The sequence below is a fragment of the Diadema antillarum genome, unplaced genomic scaffold, assembly GCF_040938485.1.
Source record: "Diadema antillarum isolate AM-2024a unplaced genomic scaffold, OU_Dant_1.0 seq00000348_RagTag, whole genome shotgun sequence".
NCBI classification, from domain to species: domain Eukaryota; kingdom Metazoa; phylum Echinodermata; class Echinoidea; order Diadematoida; family Diadematidae; genus Diadema; species Diadema antillarum.
In genome coordinates this window covers 2,105,699-2,131,915 of record NW_027271358.1, presented here as the reverse complement: position 1 = coordinate 2,131,915, position 26,217 = coordinate 2,105,699, and the positions used below count along the sequence as shown (strand labels likewise).

Here is a 26,217-nt window from a genome sequence, read left to right as displayed (position 1 = left end):
AAATGGGTCAAGCACGTGTGAAAATGGCTTCCAAAAAAATTTAACACAAGAACTACTGCACATACACATAAGCTGGGATATATAGCTAACAGCCCAGAAAGAGAGGGGGAGGGGAACAAACTGAATATCAGGAAACAGACATGGAAATGGGGATGGGAAGGCAGGGACTGCAAAAAGGATAGACAGAGAATCAGAGAGATGGGAAGGAAGAACACAAAGGGAACAGCATGATGAGCAAAAGGAGACTTGGAGAAAGTCAAAAAGGTGTGACACTGACAGAGAGAGTTAGGTCAGCACCCTGGCAGTGACAAGTAATGTGTCCTGACAAGGAAAACGAACAAAATTAGATTCAATGTCTCCATTAAATCACTGCAAACCCATAGCAGCTAAACCTTGGTCCTCCTGAGCCCTGGAGAAGTTATGAGCTCCACAAGGAAATGATTTCTACATATAATGTATCTCTCAGCTAGGCGCATTTTTCTTTTATTTTTCCTCAATGCTTCCTCTCACCAGACCCATGGGGTAAGAGAGCTCTAATTGAATTAGGCTGTAATTTTTTGGTAAGGAGGGCTGGCCAGATATCCATGCCCACCTAATGGAATTATGTTTAACTGAGTTACACATGACTGACAGTCTGGATACATTTAAAAGGCACTAGAGACCTTCCATTTGTCCATGACATGTGTGAAGTACTTACTTAGGATGAGTAAATGTTCTAAATCTCCTTCTGACACTAGGTTAAAGGTAGCAAACAGAGTCTGTGCCACCAGTATGAACAAAACCTACTTGTACTTTTATTCAGTATGATTATCATTTGGTAAATCCTTAACAGGATTTGCTCTACCATACATTGTATTTTCTTCATTTGTTTTCTGACAAACTGTAGATCCATCACCATTGATTTTGACAGGTCCATATCAGTTCTCCGCTTTCTTTGAAAATGATGGGAGTTTAAGACGAAAAAAATTCTACTCTCAATACAGCGTGCTGCAAAATCTAGAGCAGCAAAGTGAACAAGTATTATTAAAGAAAGTCACTGTCCAACTGCCAGCTCTCGTTGCACTACAGTCCAACCTCTGCTATCTGGCTATCACTTTTCTGAATCTATTATCCAGGTATGGACTGGCACATGATTGTCTAAGTTGAATTTTCAGTGCAAAACTCTACTCAAAGTACAAACTAATGATTCTTTTGCAGATAAAGGGAAATGGGAAATTTTGGAGAAAAAAGGTTGATCACTATGATACAATGTAGGCCTATGATTATACCAACCAAAATAATGTTGCTCAAAGGAAAACAGATCAAGTCACTAGTGGAAGGTACAAACTCTTACAATTTTAACTTACGTTACTGTCACAAATGTACACACAAGTAGTTAGGTACATATGATATAATGTATGATGTACTGTATCCACGGCTGTTTTAATGTGTATGTACACAGGTTGACCAGATTAATGGAGAACATTCTATGTGGTATAGATATAGTACATACAGGCTGACCAGATAAGTGGAGAATTTTCTAGGTGGTATACAATGTAGCTATAGAGTACATGCATGTAACAGGAAATACATTATAGCTCACTCAATTTAGAATGATTTCACCCATTCCAGAAAGTTCTGGGAAGTGCTTACATGTTTGGCTGAGTGAGGCACTGTCCCTGTAGCCCAATGTGATTGGTAGTTATTCTTGGTAATGATGTTTTGTACATAGATAGGCAGTGAGTCATCCAGGATTCCTGGAACTTGGACTAGCTAGAATGTGTGGCCCCAGGTTGGAGAGAGTTACAGAATGTGCTAGAAGGGGTGAATAGATAGTATATAAGCTAGAGAAATTCTGCAGTAGGCAGAGTACCCAACACCTCTGCTCTGAGAGTTACGTCACTTCTGGCTCTGAAGCGACTTGTTATAGTCAGTCCTGTGTTACCTGCTGACCTGTTATGTTTGTGGAGATACTTGGCCTGGGAGACATTTTGCCTGCAGAGAATTAATGTGCCTTCATTGGACTCCATATTTTAATGTCAATGGACATTGCTACGGCAAAGCTGTGACGGGCTGGATTCCTAGCGGGACAATATAAAGTGAATCATCATTCAACGCATCGACTGGACGTGGTCGTTGGATTCTGCACATTTCGCTGTGAACATTATACTGTGGATCTATTGTGGACATATACAGTGTACCTTGGATTTATAACGCAGACTATTGTAACCTGTGCCTCTGGATTTACGTCCAAGGAATCACTCATCGGTGCATCGCGGATCATTCATTGTGCATCAAGCATCGTATTTGGACACTACCAGGGAACTGTAGGGATTTCGTGATTTAGTGAGTAAGTGATTCCATTACTGACTTATATTTGTTTCTAGTGACCATTATTATACTGATGTGAAAACTGATTACGAGTCTGTACCTACAATATCACTGTTAATAAACCGCCTGAACATCAGTTGATTGTTTCTTTTGTGCGATCATTCTCGGAGTGATTTTGGTCGTAACATTACATGTAAACCAGCTTGTCACATTTTGGTCTGCCCATATTACATATCATGTTCCCCACTAAGTCTAGAAATAGTATAAAACACAATGTTCAATCAATAGAATTTTATAGCTGTTATTATCTTTTCTAATAAACAATTTAGGCCATTCAATTGAAAAACAACAAAGTTTCAATAAGCATTCATAATTTGACTTTTATATAGTGTATAATACCTGTCCAGTGTTACATACATGTACGTTCACCCCAAATTTTTCATTTTCACATAAATTCTAATAGATAAGGGACTGTACAGTACTAGTTGACATGGGGATTCATGTTTTGAACATTCCTAAGTGAGATAATGAGAAACCTCTAATATGAAATATAAAAGAGCATGTCATTTTAAGAAGGATTCAACGTTTATTTGATGAAAATTGGTTTTCAAATGGCTGAGATATCCAAAAAAGTGATAATAATAAAAGGCAACAGGCCAAGCTTTTGATTAGGATCTCTTTGTTTCACCTTGTTTTCGGATATCTCAGTCATTTCAAAACCGAATTTCATCAAATAAACTTTTGGTAACCCTTAGAATTGCATGCTTTTTGACATCTCATAGAGTGGTTTCTGAATATCTCGCAAAACTTTAAAAGCTAAATCCTCACCTCGACCAGAACTGTACACACCCTTTAAAGTGTTCTAGAAGATCATATTGTATTGGGGTAATGCACCTTGGAAACAGAAAATAAAGCGACATTCCTGAAAAGTAGGCCCTTTTACTGTGAAAATGCCCATAGAAAAATAGTTATCAATACTGCACTTACACTTTACACAAGCATTTTAAACAAAAACATATCCAGTAAAGTATCACAAAAGTGTAGATTGGATAGCAATTCTGACAGAAATGCTGTTTTTGAAGGAATGTGATAAAATCAGGCAAGATAAAAACAAGGCAAAAAAGAAATAAGAAGACATACCATTCGCATACACACAGAAAGAGTGATTATAGAAATAAGATGATCATGGATGTTAAAGAAGAAAAAACACATAAATCTGACAAATCAGTGATGTATGTAGAATGAAATGAACAATGGCAGCCACATTCCGGACATAACAAATATGTCGTCAGAGGCATTTATCTGTAGCATGGAGAAAGACAGACTGGGTCAAAAAGAAACAGAGGCTGCCAGGAAAAGACATACATAAAGAAAAAATAGTGGAGGGTTAGGGAATGTACAAACTCAGACAACCTAAGGTGCCAAAGACAACATTACAAAGGTTGACAGATTAATAATGCTTGATTGACATGTCTGGCAGACTCGTGAAGGTCACAGGTCACTATAGTCTTACTTCAAGGCAACTACAGTGTACATGTACAGTACATATTGTACATCATTTATAGTGGCATGACCTGCTTACACTAGCAGCATCTTTATTGTAAGAGAGGGAGGCTGGTGTGAGTTGTTGCAAAATACTTTGAATGCATGATATGATAAAAGTAATAAGAGCAATAGCCAGTAATGATAAAAATAATCGTCATCACCATCATCATCATCATCATCATCATCATCATAATTATAATTTACATTGCATCATTTCCATTCATGAAATGATAAAGGCACATTTGTGGATGAAAGCATGAAGATATGAAAGATGAAGAAATGAGAGTTTAAGTTCAGTGTATCATGAAACAATAGTCTTTGGTCTGCTTATGTTCTAGGTGATTTACTTGTGTGCCTTTTCTTTCTTTTGAAAATCATGTAGGACTTATACTTTATTGACATTATAACAAACAGTTTCTATTTTTTGTACTTAGGCCTATACTGTAACATTCACAGATTTCCTTCATGTCCCTTTTGTATCAAAATGAAAAAAAGCTGCTGTATATCACAAGACTCATGACAAAAGTTTCTGACGTTTCTATTCATGAAATACTGTAACTCTGTACCATAATATGCATTTCTAGACATCTACTGAGGTACAGGTATGCAACAAGACTTCCGTCTTCCCTTCTGTGAATTGATCTTTCTTTTAGGCAATTACAACTGTTGTTTTGTTTTTTGCTTAAAATTCATACATGCATAAAGTATGTTCACAGAGATATGTATAACTGAAGATAGGCTGGCCTTTTCTTTAATGTCTAATTCCACATTGGAGTGTATTGGTAGTGTCTCTATACCCTGCATGACCATGTGTAATAAACATGCATGCCATTTGGATGGTACTGCTGCAGGGTTTGCATAGCTACAGTAGTCAATTAGGCGAGAATGATATCAGGGGGAGTGGAATTCCACATGCCATCAAAGTCACTCTAACACTGCTCACCATCGCAACAAACATTAGACTTCAAACATCATACAAGGTACATGTACATTTGTAAATGGAGAGGAATTGTATAAACTTTCTGAATTACTGACAAAGAGCATGATTTTGCTCTGTACAATTGGCAAATGTGAGAGACCCTCAATAAATGTAGGATGTTTTGTATCATTCTCACCTTTGGCAGGCTAAACATAATGTTTGAGATAATCAAACAAGTCAAGATCCCTTTCATTCTTCTCTCAGTGTAGAGGTCTCACACCTGTACATCAAATGCACCGTCCTGAATCCTATCATTTTGTCGTACCAAATAATCATACATGTACTGAAAGAAATCAGGGAAAACTTCTTTAAAGGGAACATAAACCCAAAACGCAATGTGGCTTGAGTGAGAGCAGCAACATGAGTAGAACACATCAGTGAAAGTTTGAAGAAAATCGGACAATCGATGCAAAAGTTATGAATTTTTAAAGTTTTGGTGTTGGAACCGCAGGATGAGGAGACTACTAGAGGTCATTACGTATGAGTGGACAACAAAATAAAGAAAATATAAAGAAAATTCCACAAAAATTCATTTTTCATGAAAATTACAAATTCCATCAACTTGATACTGACATATGTTAAGGGCAGCAATTATTCCCCTGCTTTCTGAAAGCGGTTTGTCAAGTGCTCTTTCATAATGCTAGAAAAGTGAATTTTTGTTGAATTTTCTTTATATTTTCTTTGTATTGTTGTCCACTCATACGTCATAACCTCTAGTAGTCTCCTCATCCAGCGGTTCCAACACCAAAACTTTAAAAATTCATAACTTTTGCATCGATTGTCCGATTTTCATCAAACTTTCACTGATGTGTTCTACTAATGTTGCTGCTTTCACTTAATCCACATTGCTTTTGGGTTTGCGTTCCCTTTAAAAATGAGCCATATCAGCTTGGTCAGAACTGATAAGCTGATCAGGGTAACTTTCTCCACAAAATATACGGTACTTCATTTGGAGGCTGGACATGCTTTTGCTCAAAACATAGGGACATCACACGTACTTGCTTATAACTGCCTAACCGTTCAGTTACAGAACTAAGGCTTCCTTAATGGTCCTCTGACTTTGAATAGTTTGGCCCCACCCACCCCCATCCCCCCAAAAAAGTTGATTTACAACATACTCATATAGGAAATGTAGTGTATGAAACATGACAGACATTGAATCTTTTATGCAATTTCTAGAATTGTTTGACTCTTTATACTCAACATTTGAATTTATGAAGAGGTGGAGTGAGACCTGTAAAAACTTTCCAGCCTCATCTTGGCCACACCTTTTGTGAAGTTGAGGTCATTTCCCATCCTTCAATCATTAGGGGATAAGCAAGGACTAAAACCTATATACATATGTGTACATTGGTGTATGTGCATTTTTTCATTATCTAATCATCTCTTCACATTTTAAATTTTTATATGTAAGCCTCTTGATCACAATGCTCATGAATGAACTTACAGTGGATACTCTGGTCATCCATATTTTCTACTTGAACTACAAAACTTTTTTTTTCTGATGTGATGTTCACTTGAATGCAATTTATATCATGTCAGTACATTTTGTATGTCTTACTGTGGACTCCCCTTGCCTGTTCCATAGTCTCTACCACTTGTTATGCAATATAGACTACAATATTGTACTTCTCTTTATTCACTTCATGATAACTATAGCTTTTACTAGATCTACATATGTAAACTTGTACAGGAATTTCGATGATATTTCCCAATGAATGTTATTACAAGTGTATCAAAAGCATTGATTTTGTCACCCAATAAAACTTTTCTTCTTGCTTTTCTTCTCTGTTACAAGAACAACTCTTCAATAAACCAGTTCTGGATGGCAAGTTGAATCTTCAGGGAGATGACTATGACAAAGAAAATGTTGGTAATCTCTACTAAGATACAAAGTGTTTCAAATAATTAGAGCCTAAACCCTGCTCTTCTGTGCATGTTCACAATCACGTTAAAAATCACATGTATACAATGGCAGCAATACATAGGCCTACATTGTACACACTTTTAAAAGTACAAATTCAACTGATTTACACATTGTTTGCACTCCAGCATTTCTTGATAGCAAAGATGGTAATGCTTCAAAAGAAAAGTTCCATTTACAATCATGCACATCTTGAGGCGTACACCCACAGTGAGTACATTTTCCCTCAACAAGCCAAAAACCTGGACATTCCTTTCCTCTGGGCAGTTGTATAATACTGTACATGTACCTCAAGCAGACAGCAGACAACTTCCCCCATCAAACACTTGTCTCCAAGCTAAACTTCAAAGGGAATTCCGTAAGGGAAATAGAGAAGGATCAATAATGATATGCCCGATTGGATGTTTTTCTTAGAAGAAATCCTGCCAGAGTTCCCATGGAGAGGAGGGCTGATCCCCGGTGAGAAGGATATGGAAAAATCTGCTCTTGTATTAGGGATGGCCTCAACAAAACCTGAAATGGAACTTGGAAGATTCTTGCACACAACGTACAATATACAAATTGTATACTGGAATGCAGGCCCATAAAAAGTTAGGGCATTTCTGGGTGTTTTGCATTTTGGGGGTGGCTTTTTTTTTTTTTGGGGGGGGGGGGGCTTTTGCTTTTTGTATTTTTTTCCTGGGAAAGGGATTGTGGAGCTTGTTTGTTCCTTTCATTATAAAAGGATAAGCTCAGATTTTACATGACTGTAGTGTCCATGCATATGTAGGGCCTACTGTTCTTGGTGTAATAATTGGCATGATAATAAAACTAAAGGCTGATACCAAAATTTAAAATTGGTTAAGTGGCTGACTCTATCATGTCACCTTTTAATAAGGGAGAAAGGAACCCAAATGTATGATATACAGTGTATAGTGGATTGATTGCATGCAGAAATACCAGCAGAATATCAAATAATTAGCGAAGTTTGAGGAAAATCCAACAATCCCTTTTTAAAAGTTATGAATTTTTAGAGTTCTGGCACTGCCATCACTGGATAAGAACACTACGGCAATTTGTGATGTCACAGTTGGACAATATAAAGAAAATATAAAGAGAATTAAAAATACCAGAGTTTTTTTCATTTTTCGAACATAATGAAAGAGCACTTGTCTTTAAAACGGCAGGGAAATAATACTACCTTCAGAATTCAATATATTGGATGAAATGTGTACCTTTTATTTAATCTAATAACAAATAATCATTTGTAGAATTCGATTTATATTTTCTATATATTGTCCAACTGTGACACCATGAATTGTTGTAGTCTTCTAATATCTAGCAATGGTGGTACCAAAACATTTGAAATTCAAAATTTTTGAATGGATTGACTAACTTTCCTCATACTCCTCTCTTATGTTCTGTGAGTACAATGTATGGTATCAACATTTCTGCATTCACTCAGTCCACATACTGTTATATATATTGTATAGATTGGTTTTCATTCTCCTTTAAAAACTGATCAGTTTGAATTATCAATCTCCACTCTCAGTCCCAGGTCACACTATAAGAAGCCCTACATTTGTATGTCAATTCCAGATCAAACATTTACAGAGTACGACTTATTGCTCAAAAAATGTGAATACACACCTAAACCTCAATGAGTGAAAATATTGCCCTAGTATGGAATTCTGATTGACAGATCGTATCTGTGATAAATTCATGATGCAGTATACAATGACCTACATGTACATAGGGAAAAACAAAAGTTGGTTATGAAATATATGCTACAACGTGTATATCAAAGACAAAATACATAATACCTAACTCTTCAACCAAATCACTGCTTTGGTTATGATGGCCTTCAGCTCAGCGTAATAGCAATTAGCTTCATCAGAGGACTTTAAAAACAATATTCAGAAAATATCAGGTTTTTACACTGTACGATAAGGCCCCTCCAAAAAAATTGTTTGTTTGCCCTTAATTGTCAAAATCCAAGAGGGTCGGCAGGTCGGGTTTGTTTGTTGTTTTTTTTTAAATACAAGGTACCTTTTTTCCATGTCAATGCACTCAAAACTCCAAGGGATTCATTCAAATTTAGGTCTTGCCAGGGCCCGGTATGCGAGGCAGAAACACTCACTGACAAACACTTATAACATTCATCGTTGTTAAATTTTTAATACAGCTCCAAAAAAAGTACCTTCCAGTAAGATGCTGGCTACTGAACTCCAAACAATTTGGTGCCATGACAGCTGGTAACGGATGGTGCCATGACAGCTGGTAACGGATGCTGCAAAAGTAGCCATCTTGGCAGTCGCGCTGGAGCGCTGTGCCGCGGCCGGTACGGTAGCTAGCTAGCTAGGGCACTATCTAAGGTAAGCACAATTTGGGCACCCGTCCCGCTTCATCATGAATATTCATCAGGCAGTAAGATAAGTACTGTACTAGTAAATGGCAGAACGCTGGATACGTGCCATAGAATGTAAAAACGTATCGCCGGGAAATATAAAAATCTCGAAAAATTGCATCAACGGGGAATGTTAAAACGTCTCGCTGGGAGATGGAAAAATGTTCAGTTTTGCCAGGAAATGTAAAACCACTGCCGGGAAATGCAAAAATCATGTATTTCCACAGTATTACGGATACATGTAGATGATGAATATTCATGATGAAGCGGGATGGGTGCCCAAATAGTGCTTACCACTATCTAAGCGCATATGCATGCATTGATTGGATTTCGTGCGCATGCGTGCACGCACGTGAGCCAAAAAGGTAGCTAGCATGCAATGCATGCTATAAAACGTAGCCTGCGGCCCCGCGCAGCCCGAACACAATTACGACAGGTCGCTGAAATGAAGAAAAAAAAAACATTTTTAGACTTTTTTTCATTCTTTCTTTAGCTTAAAATGGATAATTTTGGGTTTAATACTGTTCACAAATTTGTAGATGAAATTTGTGGAATAAAATAAACTTGAAAGAGCAAAACAAAAAACGCGACCCGAAATTTCTGTGATTTTCGGTAGGTCGTGAAGGGCAAACAAACCAATTTTTTTTTTGGCCTAATCATACTGTGCTGCATAAAAGTACACATCAAGACTTACCTATTTGCTGGATCTAATGCTATCGCTCGAGGCAAGTGCAAATTTTTCCAAAATAAAACTGTTCTTGATCGACCATCGATCTCACTGACTTCTATACGATGTCTGTCTGAGTCAGTCCAATATAGTTTTCTTCCCACCCAGTCACACGCGAGCCCATCTGGGGCAACCAGGCCCATAGTGATTATGTCCTCCACGATATCCGAGCCATTGAAAAACGTTCTCTTGATAGACTCCAAGCTAACGTCAGTCCAAAACACAATGTTCTCCTGGTACAGGAAGTCCACTGCAGCAGCATCTAACAGGCCTCCAACAACCACTGTTGATGTTGTGTGCGTTTCATTGAAGACAGGGTCTGTGATGAGGCGCACATCTCGCCGATTTGCAAATAGGAGCTGTGTGTTTGCTGCAAAGGAGATTAAGAACATAAGATATGAAGTTTTCATTGCTATAAACTTTCCGTAATGTCAATTAAATATCAACTATAACACTAAAAGCCAACAATAAGACATTGTTCGACATCACAGGTGTCTGTGAACATGACCCACTTGGTCCCTACCAGTACCAAGGTACTGTAAAAGTGGTTTCTTTCGCGGTGGTTTTATTTTCGCGCTTTTCGCGCTTTGAGGTTGAACCGCGAATTTAACATCACGCGAAAACGTTTTGAACTCGTCGCTTGTACAACGCTATCATCACTGACCGCGAATTTAAACACACACGAAAAAGTCCGCACCGATGGAAACCGTGAAAGTTTCTGTACGCGAAAGAAACCACTTTTACAGTACTGTATAAGTGGTTTCTTTCACGGTGGTTTTATTTTCGCGCTTTTCGCGCTTTGAGGTTTAACCGCGAATTTAACATCACGCGAAAATGTTTTGAACTTGTGGCTTGTTACAACGCTATCATTACCGACCGCGAATTTAAACACACGCGGAAAAGTCGGCACCAATGGAAACCGCGAAAGTTTCTGTACGCGAAAGAAACCACTTTTACAGTATTCTGCAATTCCAAGGATAGTAACTCCATCATCTGTTCAGCTGAGCAATAATTTGATGCAAATGTATAACATATGATGGCAGAATAGTGTGCGTATTAATGGAAGGTTTGCAAGGCAGTCACATTACTACAGATTGTAGATCACTTTACCTTAATATTTACACCTACCACGTGTATGTGATCATACACAACCGGAAAATAATATTTACCTTTCACACTTTGATACCAACTTGAAACTAGAAATGTCGCTACAGCGACTGGTTATACCCCCGCCAAACAACATTTCATAAGCTTTGGTCAAAACAACATTTCATAAGCTTTGGTCAAAAAACTGAGGAAATAGTTAAATCCGCAAGATCTTTCCTTGATCTTGTGCCATTAATATGCCGTTACCATGGCAACGTACTTTCGGGTACTGTCGAAAAATGCGTCTTGCACATCTACAACCAAAGGCACACATCTGTACCAAGTTTCATGGAAATTGGGCAAAAACTGAGGAAGTAGTTTGCAACACAAAATTTTCCATCATTTTGGCTCATAATATGTGAGCTGTTACCATGGCAACATACTTTTTTGTCACTGTCAAGAAATGTGTCATGCTGACCTATATCCTAAGACAAACATTCAATATGAATTCCATGAGAATTGGAAGAACACTGATGAAGCAGTTTTGCCATGAAGCATTTTGCCCCATATTTTACCAATAACATGCCGTTACCATGGCAACGCAATTTTTGCCACTGCGGAAATATGTGTCTTGCACATTAACATATTCAGATGAACATCTGTACCTGATTTCATAAAAATTGATCAAAAACTGTGGGAGAAGTTTGCGACGCAAGATTTGTACCCATTTTTGCCCATAATATGCCGTTACCATGGCAACGTACTTTTGGGTACTGTCAAAAAATACGTCTTGCACATCTACAACCCAAGGCACACATCTGTGCCAAGTTTTATGGGAATCAGTTGAAAACTGAGGAAGTAGTTCGCGACGCAAGATTTGTACCCACTTTTGCCCATAATATGCCGTAACCATGGCAACGTACTTTTGGGTACAGTCAAAAAATACGTCTTGCACATCTACAACCCAAGGCACACATCTGTGCCAAGTTTTATGGGAATCGGTTGAAAACTGAGGAAGTAGTTCGCGACGCAAGATTTGCAACGGACCGACCGCCCGACCGACCGCCCGACCGACCGACCGACCGCCCGACCGCCCGACCGTCCGCTGATTCCTATATACCCCCTTCAAACTTCGTTTGGCGGGGGTATAAAGATTACGGAATATGGGGCAAGGACATTCGCAATGCACACTTGGGCATCATGATGCAATAGATAATGAGCAGCCCTCATTTTTCAAAGCAATGCAAGAACAAGAAGTTCTCGACATGAATGTGCACAAAACAGTGACAAACACAACCCCTGTATATGAGAAAAACACACAAAAAACAATTTCATGTGCATTTACCACCACCCTCTGACTTCAAGTAAGGTCTGTCTTCCAAGTATTAGAAATTCTTCGGCATGTCTTCCTTTCAAGGAAAAGAGTGTTATTACTACCTATTCATAAAGTCACCTCTACAAACATGCAAAATCTTGAGAGCTGAGAATATTCAATAAGAAACTCAAAATCCTGCTAAGCAAGATTTCCCAAGAATTTCACTACATCTTACATCATACCCCACCTCAACTGTCTCCACACAAAAGGAGAAGTTTTCCATGGGCCCAGTGGCACAGTACACACACTGGGCTCTTTACTTGCTTTTGTTCCCCCTCTTGGTGGAAGTTCTATTGATACTGTCACCTGATATCCCCTACCTCCAAAATAATAGGCCTGTGATTAGTGGAGAGGGTACAATGAATAGCCTCTGTAAGTCCTATAAGAGGCTGGAACTAAAGGCAGGCCAGAGACCAAAACTGCCTCATTAGTGCTAGAGGCTCCCTGGCTGACTGTATTTAGCACAGAGTATCCACACCAACTGGTATCTATTGAGAGGAACTCGTGTCAGGTACCTTGGGTCAAACATTGTATCCCCTTTTAATTGGTGCCAAGGGAGAAAGTACCACTTGCTTTTAAGTACTGTCATGCTTGTAAAAGTTTCTTAACATACAGAAGAACAATACACAGCATGCATTTCTTTCTTGGTGTCTTGTGGGTCATTCCTGCAGATTATTGAAGATTCAAGATATGATTTATGTCATGCACAAGTATGGTAATAGGGACTTTTCGATTGGGTGAACGAGAACATTTTGCCGCCGACTGCAGGGGTATGTCAATGCATCACATCCCCTTGTCACCCTGCTACTGAAAAACTTTTCAGTTTTGGGCGTCACGTCTTGTGGTACGTGTATGTGCAGTAGGCTACCTGTGCCTTGCGTGCATACATGTATGTGCAATTTCTGACTTGTGTTTTTTACTTTTAATATTGACTCTGTCTTTGACTAGATGTCGAATAAGTATCCTGGGATGAATTATGTGGATTTTAAAACATGATGCATGGTAAGGCTGCAAAGTGCAATGCACTGCACCAGGCCAAGCACCGGGACACTGGGACATGATTGCATACATCATTACATGTACATGCATGTGCGGGACTACGGTATGAAGTTGCAATTTGCAGGACAGTGAAAGCGGGCAAATAAACTAGTAGGCACCAGAGGCTGTAGTTTGTATGTCAGAGGTGCTGCTGTGATATATCAAGATCATAAACTTTCATGCAATTAAATTATTAATATTCTCTCAAAAAAAAAATAGGAAAACAGGTGAACTGAGCACTGATTTGCTGAGAGTCATCATCATCTTTTGCGCGGTATCGTCCATCGCGAGAGGAGTATGACGTCATAGACAAAGCAGCGTGAGTGCAGTGCGAGTGAATTTGGGTGGACGGTGATAACTAGGGCTAACACGTTCGAAAATTGGGTGGTGAACAAGGGGTCGACACTGATGCATGCGCAGTACGTAAAAAATATGTCATAGCACGGTGACGCCGGAGTCAACGTGCAAATCAAAAAAGTGCCTAATATCACTGTGTCAACATGTAGATAACTTCACATCAAGAGAGGAGCAGATGTATGTTTAACGACTCACAATGTCTTTTCATTGCCCCAGTATCTGCTTTGTTGTGGGCTTTCTTAGAAACAAATTTGCATTTCTGAGAAAGAAGACTCAATCTTTGGGACTGTGGAATGTAAGTTTATGCCAAAATTCCTGTATATTAAACTCACTTCTCAAACAAATGCCTGTACATGTATGTGTACCACAGTGATGACTGATAAGAGGTAGATAATCAGCTGAAGAGTAAATGTCCTACATGACTATTTGTTGGTAAGTCCCTAACTGCATCAAAGATCAGAAAACAGTCAAACAAATCACAAAAATATATGATGAAAGACATACACCATATCAGGGTGAATGTTACTGCAAATACTGCTCAACGGTGAGAATACCACTCTTGGGTCATGTGACTCTCCTCATCTTGTCCTCTGGAATCACAAGGGAATGGTAAACATTTGTTTACATTGTACATCCTTCACGTGTTGGGGGATGCTGGATACTCTACCATAGAATATTATGATACGTCACATACAATTATCCACACTACTTAAAACAAAAAATACCAAAAAAGGAAAAGTTTTATACAGTACGGCAAACCTTCATGACAGGGTCTCTTAAATTTACAAATGTAGAAATATATTTGTGTGTGTGTGTGTCCAGTGTAAACAGGCCTTGATACAGCACTTTTGAGGGGCCTGAGCTGACCAAATACTAGAAGGTAAGAGACGAAAAATTGTGTGAATAAACAAGAGACCCGCGGGTCTAGCGCTCACCTGAGTATCGCAAGTTCACCTTTCACGCAGTCACTAATCTAAATTATTCACAGCTCCACCAAACTTTGACGAGGCATTCTCAAGTGGAAGATGAAAATGTACAATAAGGGCCCAATTTTTTTCAAGATTCCTTAATTTGGGGGAATTGGGGCCCCCTGGGGCCCTCTGGGTGGGGCATGGTGCCCAGTTTGATAAATTGAGATCCTGATCACCTAGGGATGCTACCTGCCAAGTTTCACAAAAATCCATCATGAGGTTTTCAGGAAGAAGATGAAAATGTACAATTCAGGCCCCCATTTGGACCCTTCCAACCACCCCCCCCCCCTACCCCCAAGAGGGGCACCCCTGGATCTCCTATGAACAAACTTGAAACTACAGTCATTAATGTACTCACTCATATAGTCCGGGAGCCAGCGGGGGTCAGCCTAGCTGAAAAGGTTACCAATTTTTATGTGTATAGCAATTTAGTACATACGCCCCTGAGTATGGAAATGCACGTCTGGCTGGTCATCGGTGGTGGGTGTGGCCAGGAGGGCCACAAAAAGGACCCCCCAAAATTAGGCTAGCCTAGCTGGAAAAGTAACCCTTTGAAAACAACTGGAACTTGTTCGTTACACTTACAGGATAAATGAATGACCATTGCCAGACGTTTTAAGTGGTGGGGGGTAGCCGCCAGACGCTCTTAAAGGCCCAACTCCAGCTAGGCTAGCCTAGCTGAAAAAGTAACCTCATGAAAACCACTGGAACTTGTTCGTTACATTTACAGGATAAATGAATGACCATTGCCAGACGTTTTAAGTGGTGGGGGGTAGCCGCCAGACGCCCTTAAAGACCCAAATTTTTCCAGCTAGGCTAGCCTAGCTAAAAAAGTAACCTCACGAAACCCACTGGAACTTGTTCGTTACACTTACAGGATAAATGAATGACCATTGCCAGACGTTTTAAGTGGTGGGGGGTAGCCGCCAGACGCCCTTAAAGACCCAATTTTTTCCAGCTAGGCTAGCCTAGCTGAAAAAGTAACCTCATGAAACCCACTGGAACTTGTTCGTTACACTTACAGGATAAATGAATGACCATTGCCAGACGTTTTAAGTGGTGGAGGGTAGCCGCCAGACGCCCTTGAAGACCCAACTTTTTCCAGCTAGGCTAGCCTAGCTGAAAAAGACAAGTAACCTAATGAAACCCACTGGAACTTGTTCGTTACACTCGGGATAAATGAATGACCATTGCCAGACGTTTTAAGTGGTGGGGGGGGGGGGGGTAGCCGCCAGACGCCCTTAAAGACCAAACTTTTTCCAGCTAGACTAGCCTGTATATAGCTGGAAAAATAACCTCCTGAAACCCACTGGAACTTGTTCTTGTGATACACTCAAAGGATAATTGAATGATTGTTGGCAGACAATAGGCGCCAGACGCCCCAAAGACCAAACTCTTACCAGCTAGGCTAGCCTAGCTGAAAATTAGGAAAGTAACCCCATGAAACCCACTGGAACTTGTTCTTACACTTACAGAATAAATGCATGACCGTTGCCAGACGCTTTAAGTGGTGGGGCGTAGCCCCCAGACGCTCTCAAAGATCCAATTTTACCAGCTATAAGGTTCACATATTTCAGAAATGATAGCAGTGTAATTCCATAACAATACCGCTTGCTTGCGAGTTCACCTGTCTATAATCTATGCATGCCTTATTCTTTTGTTCTGCTTCCTTGAGCCCCAACTCATGCATTCTTATGGTGACTCTCCCATGCCATCATCCTTGTTCATTGCAATTTGTTCAATTTTTTTGAAAATATTCTTATTCTTCATCCCAATTATCACAAATTCTGAAACTCTGTCCTCAGTATAACTAATTCATAGTTGTACAAATGTAAAAATCTGAGTATCACCCTGAGGTCTCCTTTAATGGGGGAGTTTCTTGAGCGCACAGGGAAACATGCTTTGAAATATCAATAGGGCAAGTGTTGAGACGAAATACTGTAGAAATATGAGAATATACAGTGCTGTGGTTTTGGTAGAAGAAATAGGGTATCTGTATTTGTCCTCAGTGATAACTAAAAAACTTATTTGGAAAGAATAATAGACATCAAAAAAGAATTGCCCAATCAAACATGTCGGGATAATTCTCAAACATCAGTGTTCTCATATTCTTTGCAGTGTAAAACAAAAATAAAAAACAAAAAACAAAAAAATAGGGCCGGGTACAGTATCCGGATGGAAATTGGTGGGATGGGCGTAAACCCGCGGGTATTATAACATACTGACGTGAACAAAAAAAAAAAAGAAAAAAAAAAGCAAGACCAAAAACTACTTTCTTTCTATGCCCTGGGAAGAAATATTCATCAATTGCATTTTGGAAATGTTGAAAATCACAACTTTTGATGAAATTGTGTCCTACAGTATCTCTTCTTATATGAAGGCTTTTTTTAAATAATTAAGTTTCTTTCCTCTATGACCATGATAAAACAAACCCCTGATGATTAAAACAAAAGACAATCAAAACTTGGCAAATGAACTCTTTGGACATTAGCAAAAGGGAATACATTAACAGTTTTTGCAAACACTTTATACAATTGTCTAATACTCCATCAAGCTCATAAAAAATACAATCAGTAAGACTCATCCTCGGTGTACATAGCTTAAAATGCCAACTTTTTAAAAATAATGCCCCAGCTCTTAAATTTACTTTAAAAAGGGGAAGTAAAGCTCAACACCTTTGGCCTATGACTTTTTAGGTACCGTATCACCTTACACGGTTGAGGAGATGGGTAAAGAAAAATTACTAACGAAATAAAACTTATAGGAACATGCTTCACATGACCTCACCGTTTTCTTCTCTTAAGAAAGAAACGAAATATGAAAATTGTTCAAGAGTGTTTTTGAACATAGTACAATACAAAAGCAGACAAATTCAGGGTTTTTTAAGAAACATAACTCACAACAACAAGGAATTCCTGTCGTGTCTAGTATTGCACGTTTTTGGTTTGGAGGGTTTTTGATGCTAATATTTCAAGACAAGTTTATGCTCCTGCACTTCAATGAACTTAAATGTAAAGTAATGATCAACCTCTCTTGCCAATAAACTCAACATTTGCTGTTCTTCAGTAAAGCATATGAAAGAAACATATGAGAAACATGTCTAAAATTCATATGAATAAGCTCACAGCAACAACAAAAATATTATGTTATCTATAAACTAATACTGCATGTACTTAGTTTCGAGGGATTAAGATGCAAAATGTTATGACAAAAGCCCCTACGTGGCTACCAGCAATTAAACATCCTTCAACTCCTTTAGCAAATGAGCTCATGTGTATCATCTTCTTGTTGAGAAGACGAAGATGAGTAATGATAAAATAACCAAACTATCAACTTTCATTAACATGTTTTACGTGAAATCATTATTGCCCTCTCGTAACGAAATTGAAAAAAAAAAAACCCAGAACATCTGAAATTGTTCAAAATCGCTTCTTGATAACGATGAAAGCAAAGGAAACTTAGTGTTTGTAACCACTATGACACGTGTCTACAGATCTGTCATGCTCATAAGAAACGTAACTCACAGGAATATAATTTTATACAGTAAGTACTTGGTTTGGAGGACATTTAGATGCCAACTTTTCAAGAATAATACTCAAGCACTGACATTAACTGATAAAAAAAAAAGGAATGCTCAGCTTCTTTATCCAATTAGCTCATAGGTAAAGTTGTAGTTGAAAAAAAAACCGAGTACACATAAAAATATAGACTTCCCGTAACATGTATCACAGGTCATGATCTCCACATTTGCTCCTCTTAACTAAATTAAATATATATTTAAATTTGTTTTTAATTACCTTTAAACAATATGAAGAAAAAAAATCTGTGTCTGCAAAGGCTTGACACGTGTCTAATACTGGGTCACGCTCATATTTAACGTAGCTCACAGGAACAAGGACTTCACGTGTGTATAAAATAATACTGCAGAGAGGGTGCAAAGTTGAACCCTTTATTGAGGGTGAGAAAATGTTCCCTTGGGTACATCTTTCCACCCACACTAAGTGGTGCTAGATTGCACCTCTTCTTGAGGGTGCATCTTTCCACCCACAATAAGTGGTGCTAAGTTGCACCTTTCTTGAGGGTGCGATCTTGCACCCTTTACCTTTCGGCGTACCTTTGCACCCCGTGTAGCCTTTACATCTTGGTGCAACTTTACGTCCTTTCGTGAGGGTGCAAAGAACACCCAAAGTTCCAAGAATGTGCCTTGTTTTGAGGGTGCAATCTTGGAACTTTGGGTGCTGCTTTGTACCCGCAAGAAATGGTGAAAGTTACACCCTCGGGAGCAACTTTGCCCCCTTGAAAAAGGCTCAACCTCGTACCTTTAGGTGCAACTTTATGCCCGAAGGATGCAAGAATGTAGCCTCTCTGGAGGGTGCAATCTTGTGCCTTATTGGTATGATGTTGCACCTATGTGGTGCCTATTTGCTCCATGACTGCTGCATAATTGCTCCTTTAAAGGAGCAAGTCAGTGTCACTGCCTGCTCCTTTATAGGGGCAATATTGCCCATCATCTCAGGGTGTAACTTAGCATCACAAAATCGGGTACGATTTAGTTCCTTAACTACTCTAAACCTTGAATAGTGCGAACTGATGTAAGCCTATTTGCTCAGTATATAACTTATGTTGTTGTTGCACTCTGCAAAGTAAATAGGATTAGTGTAACTTGGATCTTGTGAATCATGAAATGTGTGTGCGTGTGGAATTTGTGAGTTGTGTAAATGTTAATGTAAAAGTTAACTTAGTTGTGTTTGAATAATATACTGAAACCAAAAATGTACCCAACTACCTTTTCAATAAGGTGAGCACTATATCTATCAAATAGTTAACCTTCTCGGCAAGAGTATACATCTGCATGAAGAGAGATGTGAAAATATGATATGCAGTTGTCTGGATACGTTTTATTCAAAACGTTCTTGAATGCGTACTTATTCACATAATCTATAAGAATAACATATGCTTCTTACCAGTACTCAAAGCCTCTAAAACAAGAGCATGCTTCTTACACTTCTAAAATATACACCATATCTTAAAAACAAAATGTAAGAGGATTTAAGAAGCTGTTTGTATGCATTCAAACGAATCCGTATTTCTATCTAAAATCTAAAACGTGTCTTGTAAAAGGGGAATTCGTTTTATAATGACGATGCCAATTGTCTTAAAGTCCTTATCACGACATGTCTTGGAGTTCACGCTTATTGAAAACATGAGATTCTTGGCACGTAGATTACAACTAGGGTTTAAAGAGTTCACTGAGATACGCATACCGTATACGGGCATTTCGATGAAAACATTTAAATACAAGGTACTGTAAATAATATGAAAATCAAATTCGATACCAGCCCGTATCGGCAACCAATAAAGACTATGGAGAACTGCAGTTATATTGTGTTCAGATATTGTTTTGGGTGATACACGCATGCCGACTGATCTGGGATCAATTCGAGTCCCTCGAGCTGAGATTCCGGAACTGCAATGAGCAAACCATCATTATGCATAACAAAGTGACTGAGAATAATGCATGCACCAGTTTCTGTTTCGTTGTTCTATACACAGAAAGTTGTTTCGTTTTCCAATCCTGTGCAGGCACACAGAGATTTACAGAATTCAATCATCTTTGGCTATAACGCCATGGTCGCGTGCAAAGTGAATGCAGCTTATCTAACTTAACCTGTGGAGGGGACTACTGTATATTCAATCTATACAGTATTAATCGGATGATAGAACCTGTCAAAGAGTAAATTGCGGATATCATATACCATTGTCAAATTCACTTTCTGTTCTATACATAATATCAATGGAATGTTACGAACCACTTCAGCATTACCAAATCATTATCATAATTATTTCCCTGAAACGGCTGCATTTACGAGCGGGAAGAGTTTGGCATCATACATAGCAAGAGTCGTGACTACAAAACTAAATACATGTATTATACAAGGTGTTAGGACACTTTGAATCATCCCCCCCAAAAAACAAACAAACAAACAAACAAACAACAACAACAACAACAACTTAGTGAAATGTTGTACAATGTATGCCCTACTTCCATTAACCAATGATCTTTGACCTTTGAATACATGGCCCGCATTTTTTCAACGAATAGGCATTTGGATGCAACATAGGTATTATATAAAAGAAAAAAATGTTTAAATAGGAAAATACATTTAACCACTTCAGAAATGATTATGGAACAAATAGCAAAATATTGACACGTTCACTTCTTCCGTAATGACATGACAGAAAACTTTCCTCACCGAATCGTTCTGCCGTAATTCAGGAGCAAGTCATGGATAATATATACTTAGTTCGATTAAAAGAGTCATTGCAAAAGTATCTAATGAAAAGTATGCTTCAGAACTACATCATTATCATTTATTCTATAACACTACTAATATAGAGCTATTGGTCCGCCATATTGCCTAACAGGTCGTTGTCCTCCTACCACGTTTCTTTAGCAAAATAAGGCACAGAATTTAATTTTGCACTTGTTGCCAAAGACTCTGATCTTCTTTACCGCTATTCTCAGACATGTATATGCTGGTGCTGTATGAATTAGAAACGGAAGCTTACAAATATTCACCATCTAACAAGGCAAAAGCGAAGTAATGTCTCGTCCACGTATCGACTTTGTGATTACAGAGATTTTCAAATGGTATAGTTCATTGACTTTTTGACTGTTGGCGTACAGTCGGACTTCACCAATATAAACACTTGACAGCAATCATTAGATGATCTGAGGAGTGAATTTGGTGGTCATATAGCTCAAAAGTGTGGAAAGTTATTGAAAGAACACCAGAATACTATGTCGACAGTGTTTATCAGGTGAGATACAAACATAGAACAAGTTCCAGTGGGTTTCAGGAGGTTACTATTCCAGCCAGGGCTATAGTGTAGCTGGCAAAATTGGGTCTTTGAGGGCATCTGGCGGCTACCCCCCCCCCCCCCCACTTCTTAAAACGTCTGGCAACGGCCATGCATATATCTTGTAAGTGTAAATAACAAGTTCCAGTGGGTTTCATTAGCAGGGGCGGATCCAGGTTTTTCGTAAAGAGGGGGCGCGTTTACAAAATTAAATGGGGGGGGGGCGCACGCACCCCTCCGCCATTTTTTTCTGTTTATTTCTTTTGTTTCAACAAAAAATAAAGGGTGGGGGGCGTGCGCCGGTTGCGGTCCTCCCTGGATCCGCCCCTGATTAGGTTATATTTTCAGCTAGGCTAGCCTAGCTGGAAAAAGTTGGGTCTTTAAGGGCGTCTGGTGGCTACCCCCCCCCCCCTACCACCACTTAAAACGTCTGGGAATGGTCATTCATTTATCCTGTAAGTGTAACGAACAAGTTCCAGTGGGTTTCATGAGGTTACTTTTTCAGCTAGGCTAGCCTAGCTGGAAAAAGTTGGGTCTTTAAGGGCGTCTGGCGGCTACCCCCCACCACTTAAAACGTCTGGCAATGGTCATTCATTTATCCTGTAAGTGTAACGAACAAGTTCCAGTGGGTTTCATGAGGTTACTTTTTCAGCTAGGCTAGCCTAGCTGGAAAAATTTGGGTCTTTAAGGGCGTCTGGCGGCTACCCCCCACCACTTAAAACGTCTGGCAATGGTCATTCATTATACCTGTAAGTGTAACGAACAAGTTCCAGTGGGTTTCATGAGGTTACTTTTTCAGCTAGGCTAGCCTAGCTGGAAAAATATGGGTCTTTAAGGGCGTCTGGCGGCTACCCCCCACCACTTAAAACGTCTGGCAATGGTCATTCATTTATCCTGTAAGTGTAACGAACAGGTTCCAGTGGGTTTCATGAGGTTACTTTTTCAGCTAGGCTAGCCTAGCTGGAGTTGGGCCTTTAAGAGCGTCTGGCGGCTACCCCCCACCACTTAAAACGTCTGGCAATGGTCATTCATTTATCCTGTAAGTGTAACGAACAAGTTCCAGTTGTTTTCATGGGGTTACTTTTCCAGCTAGGCTAGCCTAATTTTGAGGGGTCCTTTTTTTGGCCCTCCTGGCCACACCCACCACCGATGACCAGCCAGACGTGCTTTTCCATACTTAGGGGCATATGTACTAAATTGCTATATACATAAAAATTGGTAACCTTTTCAGCTAGGCTGACCCCCGCTGGCTCCCGGACTAATAGTATTATCTCAGCTCTATAACTTCTGATTCTAGAGAAGATTTTTAAAGATTCCTTCATTTGGGGGGTTTGGGCCCCCTGGGGGCCCCCTGGGCGGGGCATGGTGCCCATTTTAACAAATTGAGATCCTAACCCCCTAGGGATGCTACCTGCCAAGTTTGGTGAAAATGGGTCATGGGGTTCTCAAGAAGAAGATAAAAATGTACAATTTAGGCCCCATTAGGACCCCTCCTCACCCCCCCCCCCCCCCCCCCCCCCCCGGGTCCCAAGGGGGGCACCCCTGATTCTGCCATGAACAAACTTGAAACTACAGTCATCAATGTGCTAACTCATAGTATTAACCTAGCTCTATCACTTCTGGTTCTAGAGAAGAAGATTTTTGCGGATTCCTTAATTTTGGGGGGGGGTTGGGCCCCCTGGGGGCCCCCTGGGTGGGTCATGGTGCCCATTTTAACAAATTGAGTTCCTAACCCCCTAGGGATGCTACCTGCCAAGTTTGGTGAAAATGGGTCATGGAGTTCTCAAGAAGAAGATGAAAATGTACAATTTAGGCCCCATTAGAACCCTTCCCCACCCCCCCCCCCCCTCCCCTGGGTCCCAAGGGGGGCACCCCTGATTCTGCCATGAACAAACTTGAAACTACAGTCATCAATGTACTAACTCATAGTATTAACTTAGCTCTATCACTTCTGGTTCTAGAGAAGAAGATTTTTACAGATTCCTTAATTTTGGGGGGTTTGGGCCCCCCTGGGGGCCCCCTGGGTGGGGCATGGTGCCCATTTTAACAAATTGAGTTCCTAACCCCCTAGGGATGCTACCTGCCAAGTTTGATGAAAATCAGTCTTGGGGTTTTCAAGAAGAAGATGAAAATGTAAAAAGTTTACGCACGACGCACGACGGACGACGCACGACGGACGACGCACGACGGACGACGGACGACGGACGACGGACGACGGACGACGCACGACGCACGACGCACGAAGCACGACGGACGCCGGACGAAGGGCGATCGCAATAGCTCACTTGAGCCTTTGGCTCAGGTGAGCTAAAAAAATATATATCTTCTCTTTCCTTCTCTGTCCTGGTGTCTCTTTACAAACATACTCACCAATGAAATTTGCACTGATGCAAAGTGCTGTACATGCAAATGAAATTGTACATTGTGATCATGAAAGATTAAATTCATTAAAAAATAATAAAACTAGAATATCTCCCACACAGAGATAGAGATAGAGAGAGAGAGAGAGAGAGGGAGGGAGAGAGAGAAGGAGAAAGAGAAGAGTGATGTAGAGAAAGGTGATCACAACTCATTTACAATGTCCGTATTTGATGGGATGCACTTTTCCTTCTCCTCACTGTAATTGAACATGATGTGATGTCCATGGGGTGCCCAATGTACAGCTGAAGTATGTGTTTCAATTACTCCCGCCTAATGAGGCACAGCAAATGGACTTCCCATTCTTCCCAGAAATTTGAAAGCTATGCACTCAATCAATTAAAGGGACCTTCCAGTTCGTAAATCAGAATTCTGTCTTTTATCAGGAAACATATACAAATGTACATGCATGGTGATTTACAGCTGTACATGCAATTATTACAGAGAAAAAGAAGGGTACAGTGTATGTTTACATATCCTAAATGGTTTTATATTGATTCAAATTACTGACTATAGTTATAGCAGTGCACTGGGACACTATCCTCTACACTTTAGACTATGCTCCCGAAAAGAAAAAGAAAATGTCTTTTAGAAATCGTTGAAATACAAATGAAGTTTAAATTTTGACATACAGCATACTACTTTACATTCTCAATGATTACAAAATTGAATGAGTATCACCAAGTCATGACTGTACAAATTTGTTTTTCATCAAATTGTTTCTCTATCTCATTACACTATTGTATTTATAACATGCTTTCATATTACTAAAGCTAAAAGTACAATGTAGATCATGTTTTTGGTGTGTGAGACCTGAAGATAGTGTGGACTTTACTCAAGGCCTGGACAGAATCTTACAAACAGTGATGACAGGGATCATTACTGATCTGTGACCATCATCTGTTCTACATTATCCCCAAAAGGTTATTTTAAATATGGAATAGATAGATGTGATAAATTTATACAAACTATGGGTGGCACATGTACATAAATTTATGTACAACACGATTCAGTGTATACATGCCTTTTTTCTTGGACAACAGATAAAGAATGAATCACTTGTACCTAGAAAGAGTCTCATTTACATCATTTTGATATGATGAAAATGTCCTCCCCACTGCACGTAATTCAAATACAAACCCATCAATCAAATTATGCTGTTTGGCTCTAAGAACTTTTAGGAGACATTTTGTATGTAGTATTGTGTACTTGTATGATCACATAAATCATGCCAGGCTATCTCCTCTCCAGAGGAGATGACATCTCCCAGAGGAGAAATCCAGATGTTAGTAACTTTAATTATTTGAATGGAAGAAGTGAGGGCAGAACTGATGGGAATTTCACAATGTCAGTGTGATGACATATAAATGATTAACAACAGACACAGTACACATGTATGGTATGATGTTCCAGACATACTGTTTATGTAGGCCTACATTGTACCCTACCTCACTCATAACACACTGTTCAAACATTGCATTCAGGACAGTCCAATCATATTATTATTAAAATAACCATGTGTAACACATGAATGTAACACATGAATGTAACACATTAATGTAGAATACAGTATTTCAGAGCTGCCGTTCACTGATGCTGCATCATGTATCTAACCTACTGTACACAGTGAGGAATGAATGTACTGAGGTACGATGTACAACACTGTACTCGCTACTTTGACTAAAGTAAGATAGATCAATCCATAACGAGCCGTCGCACTATGTCCACAGAGCAAAATCTAAAATTTCTAACTGCAAAGCCTAACTATCACCGCACAATCCAAAATACCAGCTTTGAATGATGCAAGGTTGTGTGCATGCATGACTGAAAGTGCTCCGTAGCTGTGCCGCGATTGCTTCCGTGCACATGTCAGTGATCTCTGTAGAGATCAATGGTGCCTGCTACTTGAGTGTACCACCGCACAGCTGACAGCGTAACTGTTTGAAATGCAGCGACAACCCTTTCGGGTCATTTCAGCCTTTACTAAAGAGAAAGGTGACCTACAGTGCTCAGATGACACAATAAATCCTCATTTTGGTTGGTTGTATCAGTCAATATCGATAACACCAATATGTAGCTAAAATGATCAAGATTTGATGTATGTAGGTCTGAGGTAACAAAGATAATGGGATTAATCAAAAAATACATGCCATTGTACTGAGTAGACCGGTGTTTTGACCGTGAGTGGTACAGCCCTGTTGCGACTTACTGTTCAACAGCAGCGCTGTATACATACAGTA

The 26,217-nt window shown here is 39.5% G+C and overlaps 1 protein-coding gene across 1 annotated transcript in view; it reads right to left on the bottom strand.

Annotated features, from left to right (window-relative positions):
* LOC139731025 (low-density lipoprotein receptor-related protein 6-like) overlaps nucleotides 1-26,217 on the bottom strand; it is a 105,571-nt gene that overhangs the window by 54,924 nt on the left and 24,430 nt on the right. The window contains exon 2 of the mRNA XM_071641908.1: nucleotides 9,839-10,241. Within this exon, the coding sequence (XP_071498009.1) occupies nucleotides 9,839-10,241 (403 nt within the window). The remainder of the gene's footprint in view (nucleotides 1-9,838; nucleotides 10,242-26,217) is intronic.